Consider the following 12,571-nt stretch of genomic DNA (forward strand, 5'->3'; position numbering starts at 1 on the left):
ATAACTGTCGTCCTGCTATTGTTAGAGGACAAACTGCTTTGGTGTCCCGCTGAATTGTTCTGAGGAATGTGTGCACTTGTATAATGATCAGCGTGTGGTGTCAAACTGAATAAAGTCGCAGGTGCACCAAGGCAAAATAAAACAGAAACACTTTATTCAGCTGTGAGAGTCAAAATCTAGCTTGGAGTTGTTGCTTGTAAACAAACTGTTTTTGTTCGGCTTTCTCAGAAAGTAAATGCAGAGTGAAAAACCCCACCAGAATCTTAACTACAAACAGTGGTATGAAAAAGTATCTGAACCTTTTGGAATTTCTCATATTTCTGCATAAGACATATCACAAATCACCATCCAATGTGATCTGATCTTTGTCAAAATCACACAGATGAAAAATGTGTATGCTTTAAAAGCACTCAAACATTTATAGGTTTTTATATTTTAATGAGGATATTATGCAAACAATTACAGAAGGGGGAAAATTAAGTAAGTGAAACATCACATTTAATACCCCACACACACACACACACACTTTGGCAGCAATAACTTCAACCAGACGTTCCCTGTAGCTGCAGATCAGTCTGGCAAATCGATCAAGACTAATCTTGGCCTATTCTTCTCCACAAAATTGCTGCAGTTCACTCAGATTCCTTGAATGTCTGGCATGAATCGCTGTCTTTAGGTCATGCCACAGCATCTCAACGGGGTTCAAGTCTGGACTTTGACTTGGCCACTCTAGAACGTGTATTTTGCTCTTCTGAAACCATTCTAAAGTTGATTTACTTCTGTGTTTTGGATCATTGTCTTGTAGCATCCATCCTCTTTTTAGCTTCAACTGTCGACAGACAGCCTCAGGTTTTCCTGCAAAACATCCTGATAAACTTTTGAATTCATTCTTCCATTAATGATTGCAAGTTGTCCAGGCCCTGAAGCAGCAAAACAGTCCCGAATCATGATGCTCACTCCACCATGCTTCATGGTGGGGATCAGGTGTTGATGTTTGTGAGCTGTTCCATTTTTCCTCCACACGTGATGTTGTGTCTTACTCCCAAACAATTCAACTTTGGTTTCATCAGTCCACAAAGTATTTCGCCAAAACTTCTGTGGAGTGTCCAAGTCCCTTTTTGCGAACATTAAACGAGCAACAACGTATTTCTTTTAGACAGCAGTGGCTTCCTCCCTGGAGGCCTCCCATGAACACCATTCTTGGCCATAGTTTTACATATAGTTGATGTATGCGCAGAGATATTGGACTGTGCCAATGATTTCTGTACATCTTTAGCAGACACTTTAGGGTTCTTTTTACCTTTCTGAGCATTCTGCGCTGAACTCTTGGCATCATCTTTGGTGGACTCCATGGGAGGGAAGCAATAGTGCCAAACTCTCTCCATTTGTAGACAACCTTTCCGACAGTCGACTGATGAACATCCAGACTTTTAGAGATGGTTTTGTATCAAATAACAACTTTATACAAATTAACAATCCTTGATCGCAGGTCTTCAGACAGCTCTTTTAACCGAGCCATGATGCACATCAGACAATGCTTCTCATCAAGACAATTCTTACCAGGTGTGTGTTTTATAGTGGGTAGGGCAGCTCTAAACACTCATCAGTGATTGGGCACACACCTGACTTAAATTGTTTGGTAAAAAATTGGTTTCTGCTCTTTAAGCTCTTTAAAGAGGGTTCACTTAATTATTTTTTCCCCCTTCTGTCATTGTTTGCCTGCTATCCTCATTAAAATATGAAAACCTATAATTGTTTGGGTGGTTTTAGTTAAAGCAGACACTATTTTTTCATTCATGTGATTTTGACAAAGATTAGATCACATTTGATGGAGATTTTATGCAGAAATGTGAGAAGTTCCAAAGGTTCAGATACTTTTCAATACCACTGTACACCAATACAATCTAATGCCACATAAAATAATTCAATTATTTTTGCTTTATATAGTACATATTTGACAGTGTAGACAAGTTTAAGATGGATTTTAAAAATTGCAGATAGTATTTTTTTTTCTTTCAGTTTCAGCTTTCTTCATAAATTTGTAAGTAAAGTTCAAACTTGTAAAATCAGATATGAGTCTAAAAGACATGCTTTCTTTTTATCACGGTGGTCAAACGTGACTGTCACACCACTGACGGTCATAATACATTACATATTTTCCTCATTGTCTCACGCCTCTCACTCAACGGTCATGTATTTCTGACCCGTCATCTATAACGGAGAACAAAATCTAAAAATACGTCATTTATTAAAACACGTGCAGTTATCCCCTCGAACTGGGAGAAGCGTGCATGCACTGCAAATTTACGTTAGATCATTTTTCTTAAATCCAGTCAAAGGTCTTCTCCATCTTGTTTTGAGTGTTAAAGACGAGTTAACAGATTAATGTATCAGATTATTACACTTACTTTAAGTAAATATTACTATTTGTTCTTGTTAAGCTTATACATCTAAAATTTTAAAAAGTCCTTTTTTACCTAAATCAAGAAAATTTTGCTTTCAAATAATGCTTTGAACAACATCTATTCTTGAATTAAGGACATTTCTGACAAACAAGCTTTTTAAAAGATTAATAACAATAATTTATTGCTTAAAATAGGTCTGTTAAGAAAAATAGCGAGCTGAAAATAAGGTTATTTCAACAAATCTGATTAAAATATACTTGAGGCACTGGCAGATGATTTCACTTATTTCAAGGGGTGAAATGGGCCGGAACGGCGTTCAGGTATAAGATTCCGGGGCTGGAACGTCGGTCCGGTATACGGTGTTTTGATCCCAAAAATATGACAGCAACAGTCAAAACGCTTTGTTTTAAAAAAAAAAAAAAAAAAAAAAAAACTACAAGGCTGCAACACACGCATCTCCAAGAAGAAAACAATCTACCAAAATCAGATTTACATACAGAAGTACGGGTGTGACAAAATATCGAAATGGTGATATATCATGATACTTTGTATCCCAAAAGGTTATCGATATGCTCCTGCCAAGAATCGATATATCGTTTTGAAAAGGTGTCAATGTCTAAAAAAATAAATAAAAATGAACCAACAAGTTGCTACCAAAATCTTCCACCATAATAGTGTCTCAGTTAACTCTAAGGCTGCATTGACGGTGCTCGACGCCCAATCCGTTTAGACTGGGAACATTTGTTCGAAACCAGAGCATTCACAGTCATTCTGTCTGATTTTCAGGGCATTTACAGGTCACTTGCTGTTCATTTTAGGGCATTTAAAGGGTCATTTTCTGCTGAGTTTGAGTCACTGCCTATTCATTTGGGTGATTCCCAGGTCACTTCCTGTTCTGTAACTCAAAATACACAGGAAGAGACCCATAAAATACCCCAAAATCAATCAGAAGTAACTGAAAATGAACAGGTAAATGACCTTAAATGGCCCAAAATTACCTCATTGCCTGGCTTTGGCTGCCACTACTGCCCATAGACGTTCAATCAGTTTGAAGTGGGAGGAATGGTTCAAATGGACTGGACGTCTACTAGTGATAAACTCATTCCAATTCACAGCAGAAGCTTTTTTTTCTATTTATCAGTCGTTTGTAGAATATCCTAGAACGATTTCCTGACCAATGTATCGATAATCGTTGTATCGCCATATCGTCAGATCATCGTTATCGTGAACTTTGTATCGCGTATCTTATCGTGCGGTACCAAGAGGTTCCCACTCCTATACAGACGTGTTAACAACAAGCATAATAAAGTGCTTGTGTAGCGTAATCCATTTCCACCCATATAGACCCCACTCACCAACGTCACTCAATGACGTGTCGCTGTATCCGGCCACCATATTGTCCGTCATTGTTTATCCGTGTTCTCAATGGTTTCAATTTGTCGTGCAATTTATAGTGCAATTCATGGAAGCCCCGGTGCTTTCAGACACTGTAAACTCATTGGATGTGTTGCATAAAAGGTGTTATGTGGAAAAGCTTCGGTCGATCCATTCGCCAGATCCATATTTGATGCCTAAATCGATATTTTTCGACCCGCTGTCTTCGCCGTCTCTGCCTGACATCTGCTACCCTGATATTTACAACTATCTTGTCCACAGAAACTCAGCGTATTCTCACGAAAGTTTCAAAAACTTTAACAGCAGCACTCTAAGCAACATTAGCCCCGTGTGACCCATTACTTCCAATTTTCTAAAATGGCGACAATCAATAAAAAAAAAAGTTGACTGCGATGGCCGACGCTTCAAGGATAGGTGGATATTGGACTATTTCTTCAATAAAATACGCAACAACTGTGCCTCATTTGCAAAGAGACAGTCGCTGTTTTCAAAGAGTTCGATGTGACGCGATATTAACAAACAAGACAAGCTAACATGTACAACATTACAGGGAAGATATACGCAGCAACTTGAAGCTAGTTTAATTTCACAGCAGCAGTATTTCGCAAGAGCCCGAGTGTCGAAAGAGAATGCCACAAAGACTAGATTGATGAAATTATGAATTAAAAATAATAATAATAAAGCAAATGTGACATAAAGAAGGGCTTGCTAAAATTTGTTTAAATATATTGTTCTATGTAAATCAGCCAAGGTAGCCCCCCGCGTTTTTACCACACCAAATCTGGCCCCCTTTGCAAAAGGTTTGGACACACCTCTTTAACTGATGATCCGTAGACGAGGCCAGCTTCTTTCACTTGGTACCAGCTAAATATTATTCAAAAAATAATGATGGTGGAAGAAATAAGCAGCTTGAATTTGAAACGGTATGTTGTTGGCGATTAGCCTCACAATGATCTTAATTGTGGTTGTCAGCCCAAAACCCTCTAAACATGTATATATTAAATGCATCTTACCAGATATAAAATGACTACTACATAATCTGCGGTGATCGTTTGGTGCCCAGTTTTCTCGTCAATTGCAGGCGTCCATCTCGCTCTCCTCTCCGGGTCTCTTGGAATACGGTTGAACTTCAAGTTTCTCCGTCTGTTACTGCAACCAACCGCCACACACGCCTTCACCATTTTGATTATTAATGTTAACGAGCAGAAAAACACGCCAAAATAGGAGGAATTTACGTAGCGGTAATGCGTAAACACGACGAGTTGACGGACAATATGGCGCGGAGGCGTGGTTGTGACGTCATGTGAGTAGGGTCTATAGGCTATATTATTTCTTCATTCCACGGACGGCACAGAGGTTTCCCCAGTTTCTGCAGTTATCTGCGTCTGACGAAGAAGAGTCACGTCAATGTGCGCATGCATGCAGCAAAGCAAACCACTCTTGACTTAGTTGTCTGTTCAATTGGCTGACATACTGACATGTGATCAGCAGAAATAGTTAGCTCTGATTGGTTCAAATGTGCATGTTTTCTGGAACAGCAAAAAGAATTGTAGAATTGATTCGATTAAAAAAAAACAGCAATTCAACAGAAAATTGATCAGATCTTTAAGAACAAGGAAAGAGTTGAGGCTTTTTTATTATACTTTATTTTATTTACATTAGTGGGGAGGTTCAAAACATCTTACCTGTCAATGTGCACTTTTGACTTATTGCTTTTTTCTACATTTGATGGCTACTCATTCATTTCCTTCTAATTTGAAAAAGTCTATGTTTGCACGATCTTCAAAATATATTCCATTTCACTGTGCATAATTTAAGTCATTTGTACTTATTTTTGTGAATTTATGTTACTTCTATTTTTAATATTTCTAAAAAATAAAAAAAAATAAAAAATGTTTACATTAACCTCCATTTTAATTTACATCCTATGTTCTTAAGTAGTTAAAATAGAGATTTTGCAGTTAGATGTGAGGAAATGAGGGAAAATAAAAATTAGGAGATGGATGTTGGGGTTACTGCTGTTTTTGTTAACTTTTATTTTGCAATTCAAAAAAAAAAATTTTTTTTTGAAAGACAGGACAGGAATAACGACCAAAAGCTGTTTTCTTTGCATTTCAATGGTTTTAAGAGATTTGACACCCCCCCTCCACAAAATAAAAACTTTCTCTTTCACCCCTGCTTATTTCTAGTCGATTTACACTTAAAGCAAGGGAATTTAACTAATTTTAAAGGTGTGTTTTTGCCATGTGGTTCTGCCTACTTTACTATATATGTTGATTAAAAAAAAGTTGAGCGACTGTCTAGTTTCTCAAATTTTCAGTACAGATTCTCTGAAGCTATCGGTACAATAAATTTAAAAAAAAATCAAGCATAAAATTTGATGATGATTATCAAGATCAGACGATATGAGCACATCAGATTCTTTTTTTTCCCATTCACACATGAAATTATCAAAAAAACTCAACAATCTCACCAATAGTTTGGATGTTTTATTTTATCTTATTTTTTTCGGGGGTAATTTCTTTTTCCCCCTCTTCACCACTAGATGACGCCTGTGTACCACCATGGGTATTAGTGTTCTGTAGTACACAGTGTATCCTCACTGAGGTCACCGATGTGATGGAAACTAGATTTAAAACATTGGAAATTTCATCGACTAAAACTGGAATAACATCAGCACATGAATATAATGTTATTAAGACTAATAAGATTTTTTATTTAACAAACTAAATTTAAGAATACAAGTACAATGGCTGCCAAAATAAAATTTGTTGTTGGTAAAGACAACCACTGTGCCACTCCCCAACCCAAACAAACATCATGGACTTATCAGTCTTATGTATGCATTTTTAAACAAAACAAAACAAAACAAAACAAAAAAGAAACAAAAAAAAAAAAAAAAAGGAAAAACCCGTTTATTTTTGCAGATTGCGTCACCTGAAAACACAGTTCCAAAGATAGCAACTGTCTGCCGGTTGATTAAAATGCAAACTAATGACCATATGTTTGCAATTTCCGATCTCTAATTACACGTTTCAGGTTCCCGCTTTACAGCAGATTTGTTAGTGCAAAATCCAGGTCGGTGTCATTAACACTTATATTATAACCGTTAAATAATGTTATCAATGTTCTCTTTTGTCATCAATATTGACATACAAACAGTGGCGGAGCAAATTTGAACAGGGCCTTGGTGCGATGAGCATAAATGGGACCCCGAGTTTACCACTCGCCATCAGGCAATGTCCCACAATACGAACTTTCAAAACTCAGCTCAAGCAGTGGTTGAAAGCAAATCAGTCTTGCAATCACTGACTTTTAAGCTCTTAGTAACGTATTGTATTGTGTTGTTTTATTGTAATCTTTTGTTATTTCTTTTCTTTTTGTATCTTTGTGTCACCTGTTTAGGGACTACAGATGTAAATTAGCATATACTTGCTACAATCTAGCATATTTACATCTTTTTAGATGTTCATCAATGTTCACTGTCCCTATTAAATAAATAAATAAATGAATAATAATAATAATAATGGTCCGACAGGGTGGTGGGGTGCTAGTGGACAATTATTTGCAAGCCCTTCAAGACGACCATCCGGTGCGTGTAAATTTTTTGGGTGGGCCCCCTCCAGACAACCAACGAATGCCAGTTTTGGTCTGACGAGAAGAGAACGAGACAAAAATGCGCCAGTTTCCATCAATTGTTCACCATATATAACATTTTTATTTGTACCGTAATTGTTGGACTACAAGCCGCTACCTTTTTCCCTCATTTTGAATCCTTTGGTTTATAGTTTAGTGCGGGTTATTTTTTATTTATTTGGGCTAATAGGTAACACTTTATTTGACAGTGGCGGTCATAAGACTGCCACAAAACCATCATAATTGTGACATGACACTATCATGGGCATTAATTAATGCATATGAAAGATGTCATTAAGTGTCATAAGTGTTGTGGACACGTGTCTCTTATACCGATAATGAGCTAAAACGGATGCCATTACAACAGATAACGAGTGGAGCCTCATTAGACCTCTTCAGAAGTTAGACCTCTTTGACAGCCAGAAATCTTGCTTGTTTGTAGGTGACCAAATACTTATTTTCCACTCTAATTTGGAAATAAATTCTTTAGAAGTCAAACAACGTGATTTTTTTCCCCTCATTCTGTCTCTCATGGTTGAGGTCAACCCATGTTGACAATTACAGGCCTCTCTAATATTTTCAAGTAATAGAACTTGCACAATTGGTGGTTGACTAAATACTTATTTGCCCCACTGGATCTGACATAGAGCGCTGTCCTTAACATGACTCAAAAGCGCGGATTTTAACCTCTCACAGTGTTTATTTGGCCCAGATTGACCACAGAAAACTGGCAATATTATCCTTTGGATTTCATAATAGGAACTGTGAAGGAACTATTCAAACTAGCTACTATTTTCCCCACTGGAGGGCACTTGTACCCTTGGGACAACGATGCTTCTTTTTTGTATTTTTTTTCTCTCGCCGGAATTCACAGATTTTTTTTTTTTTTTCCGGTCTGTATTTTCTGGGCTTAATGTGGTTATGTAATGAGTTATTTTACAGTATAATAATAACAGTAAAAAAAGCCATTGTTTAAAAAACATTGTAAGCAGTCGCTCACAATGTTACTAATTACTTGAGTATTCTTTTCACCAAATATTTTTACTTGAGTACATTTTTTTGGATGGCTACTTTCACTTAAGTTATTATTATTTTGAAGTAACACTACTCTTACTTGAGTAAAATTTCTGGTTAGTCTACCCACCTCTGCTTAAAAAACACTATATTACAGCCCCGCACATCATCTTAACTTTGTGTTTGACCCTCCCCTCGCCCAACTAAGCCCACTTTAGAGGCTCGGGCTCGGGTGGAGTTGCACCCCCAGCACCACCCTTAGTTCCGCCCCTGTATAAAAAACACGGCTGTATTGAAGGGCGACAGTTAAAAGTAAACAACTAAAAATAATCACCAAGACTTGTTGGTATTTTTGACTCTTTTTATTCAGAATGAGTTTTGGGTGTGAGTGCCGTTCGGATTTTTTTCTTTTTTTTTTTTCTTTTCATGTTTTTATTGGGTTTTTATTTCCCCTTTTAAATCACCAGTCAGTTCCCAAAGCCTACCACACAGCTAGTTGATCAACTTCACAGCAGCTACATTGTAATCTCTGCACCCCTTGAACGTGGCTGCAAGCTGTGGTTTTGTGTATGCAAATGACATATGCAAAGTGTAGCTTTACGTTTTTATTTGTAGCACTGTGAAGTGATGCAAATAGATATTGATTTTTATGTGTGGATCGAGCTTTTTGGATGGAGTTTTTAACTGCCTGGCCCAGCCGCTATTTTGGATGTTAAGACAAGTTCATGTTTACAGTGTTGTCGACGACAGTTTAGAGTGTATCAACGTTCGGGAGTGCTTCGAGAGTAGGCTCCATTCCCCAAATCTCACGGGCGTACTGGGCAATGGTGCGGTCACTGGAGAACTTGCCGCATCCAGCAATGTTGTAGATCACCTTCTTGGTCCATTCCTTGGGGTTCTGGATTTAAAAAAAGCAATTTAAGCAGTGATTTATAGGATGACTATCAGCGTCCGTAATGATTTGAATGCTTATTTTAATTAGAATCGTGACACGTTGCCTATTACGACAGACCTTATAAAGCGCGTTGACTTTCTCCTGGCATTTAATATAGTCTTCATAATCAGCGAAGACCTTAAATCTGTGCAGAAAAACACAATTAAATGGAAAATCAGAAGATGCACAATTAGTCTCGGGTAATTATACCCATCTGCAAGTTTATAGCTGAACATATTATTTTTAGATTTGTCGTTCCAGGTTGTTATTGACGAGAAATGTCTTTACCTGTCATGATGCATCAGCATGTTGACAATTTCTTTGAACAAGTCAGGCTGTTTGGGACTGAAGAAGCCTCCGGCAATCTGGTCGATGGCTTGTTTCAGCTCAGGCAGGCGGTTATAGTACTCGTGAGCATGGTATCTACAGGCAGAGACGCAGAAAAAAAGGTTTCTTGTACTGCATTATAACTGCAAAATGTGTTATTAAAAACACTTAAAATATTGCCATTGATTTAAAAATCTATAATACTTAGTCCATGTTTTGACCTACGGAGGGCGCCATGTTTTATGCGCACAAGGACGCTCGGGGTGATGGCGTAGTTTGTCTCTGTCAATACACGAACACTGCCGGTATTCTGCATTTCCTTCTAAACGGCGAAACCTCCAACGAATTCGCACATCACTTAAAAGCAGTGAGTACTTATATTTGTTTTTGAGTCTTTTATTACCTTTTCATTGCCTCAAAATACTTTTTGCATGTGTATCCTTCTCATACTTTTAAGCATTGTGTTTTCTTGTGAGTAGCTTTAAAGCAGATTGTTGATCTGTTTACCACATTAGTCACGTAGCATATTTAAACCACCCTTATTTGATATCACTACGTTTAAGTATTTTCTTAAATCTTTAGTATGTTCTGTCTGCATGCATCTAAACAAAACAAGCTGAAAGTGCACGGTAGGACTTTGGGTATCAAATTCACCTCTAGTAGGACGTTTCGCTGGTGTAGCAGCCGGTTTAGTCATACTCTCGTCTCATCTCATCCCGTCTTTCCTGCTCGTTTTGTAAAATATCGGCAGTGTTGTCATGCTCATTAATGTTCCTCTCGGGTTCAAATTGAAAGGGTTGAAGAGATGACATGTTTATGTTGCTACAGTCATACTCTGGAAGCCCGGCAGCGTAACCATGTGACGTCACTGCCCTACGACGTCAACAACAATGGTGACCTGTTAGTTAGACTAATTTTACAAATTGTATAAAAATGAAAACTTCAAGAGGGGGTTTCATATTAAATAATTTTAACTCAGAATAACATTTATCTTTTAGGAAGTGCGTCTTTCTATCCGTGGATTCCTATTAGCAACCTTATTTGCATTATACAATCAGTTCAGTTATGTAGGTAATTTTGATTGTCTTCCCATATGTCGTAAGAATAGAATTGACGCTACCATATTTAAATGGATTATTTTCATTATGTTCAGACGTACATTTATCACTTTTCACTTGCTGAATGTGCCGGTCCATTTTTTTCCCCTCTCAAACGCACGTTTGATTGGTTAATGACTTCCATTTATTTAAAAAGTATGAATTTTCTATATTATTTATTTCAAAAAATGTTATTGACACCCTATGCAAACATTTTTTTCCAGATAATCATACATTAATCATAATCTATGTAAAAAAGTTTTCATTTCTTGTTGAGTTTGGTTGTGCTAAGACAAATCTTTATTTTTTGCATTCCTGGATAGTTAAGAGATTATTAACAAGTTTGTATTTATTGTGTGTGTGTTAATATAATTAAAGTTATGTTCAAATATTGCAGTTTTAATTTGCTAATAAAATCCAGACAATTATTCTGGAAGTTTTCAAAATGTATCCTTAGTAGATTTTGAAAACAAAGGTTTGAATCGAACGGTGCATCACCTGAACCAACAAACGTTAAAGCTAGTATAAGTCAATAAACTTTTATTTTGCATTCATCATTTAGCTTATCAATTAATTAGGTTTAAATTCGTGAGAAATGTAGCCCTGACCCCCGAGCTCCCAATCTGTTTGGTCTTATTTATGTCCCGTCCCCAGCAAAAAGTGCACATGCAGGTTATGCTGTTATATTATCCCTACCAATGTTGAGACCAAAACTACGCCCTTGGATGTGTATCACTGTCAACAGGTGTTTTTAAAACTAAACGTTACCAAATGTTGTATGAGGGGCCGTACAAGACATTTTTCATTCTGGCCCTCTCACACACATACATACTCCTCTCACATACATATACAGTATATTTACTTTTACACACATACAGTATATTCTCCTCTCACATCCATACATTCTCCTTTCATATGCATATACATTTTACTCATACACATACATACATTCTCCTGTGACAAAATATATTTTCATTCTCACACACACATATGACACATTGACTAGCTTCAAACTTTAATAGCTGTGAGGTCTTTTGACCTTATGACCCCAAACCAGTGCAGGGTTGAAGTAATTTACTTGGAGATCAAGGCACACCTCTTTGTTTTCCAATATATCTATTCATAATGTTTTTATGATTTTTAAAATTTATTGTAAAATTTCTCTCATCTCACTTTCAATCGCGTTATTATGAGTGACGTTGGGTGCAGCTGATCCTGTCCTCTGCCGCTCAAGACAGGATGACAAAGATGTGACCGTTTCAGAGGTCGACAAAATATTTCGTAATAGCCCAACTGCTTGCTGAAGTTTTCGCATCTCCTCTTCCATGTTGACCCGCCTCAACAGGAATTGCTTCAGCTTCTCGGCCAATCAGAGCTAGCCAATCAGAGCTGCCTTCCGTTTCCACTATACTTTCACTCACACATACATATATTCTCCCCTCACACACATATATATTCACTCTTATACCGATATATTCTTCTCTCATTTATATATATTTTCTTTCTACATACATACACACACATAGTGAAAATGTAAGACTGTGACAGTAAAAATGTATGAATATGAGAGTGAAAAAATATGAATATAAGAGTGAAAATGAATGAACGTGAAAGTAAAAATGTATGAATGTGAGATTGAAAATATATGAATGTGAGAGTGAAAATATAAATATGAGAGTGAAAATGAATGAATGTGAAAGTGAAAATGTATGAATGTGAGAGTGAAAATGTGTGAATGTGAAAGTAAAAATGTATGAAAGTGA

At 37.0% G+C, this 12,571-nt stretch overlaps 1 protein-coding gene and 1 long non-coding RNA gene across 2 annotated transcripts in view; one reads left to right on the top strand and one right to left on the bottom strand.

Moving 5' to 3' along the window:
- The window catches only part of LOC130906797 (uncharacterized), an 85,450-nt gene that overhangs the window by 28,668 nt on the left and 44,211 nt on the right, over window positions 1-12,571 (top strand). The gene's annotated exons all lie outside the window — the stretch shown is intronic.
- pygma (phosphorylase, glycogen, muscle A) overlaps window positions 8,776-12,571 on the bottom strand; it is a 39,349-nt gene continuing 35,553 nt past the window's right edge. The window contains exons 18-20 of the mRNA XM_057821426.1: window positions 9,673-9,807; window positions 9,463-9,529; window positions 8,776-9,348 (exon numbers count right to left, since the gene is read on the bottom strand). Coding sequence (XP_057677409.1) covers window positions 9,202-9,348; window positions 9,463-9,529; window positions 9,673-9,807 — 349 coding nt within the window. The 3' untranslated portion in view covers window positions 8,776-9,201. The remainder of the gene's footprint in view (window positions 9,349-9,462; window positions 9,530-9,672; window positions 9,808-12,571) is intronic.

This window comes from Corythoichthys intestinalis, chromosome 18, assembly GCF_030265065.1.
Source record: "Corythoichthys intestinalis isolate RoL2023-P3 chromosome 18, ASM3026506v1, whole genome shotgun sequence".
Taxonomy (NCBI): Eukaryota; Metazoa; Chordata; class Actinopteri; order Syngnathiformes; family Syngnathidae; genus Corythoichthys; species Corythoichthys intestinalis.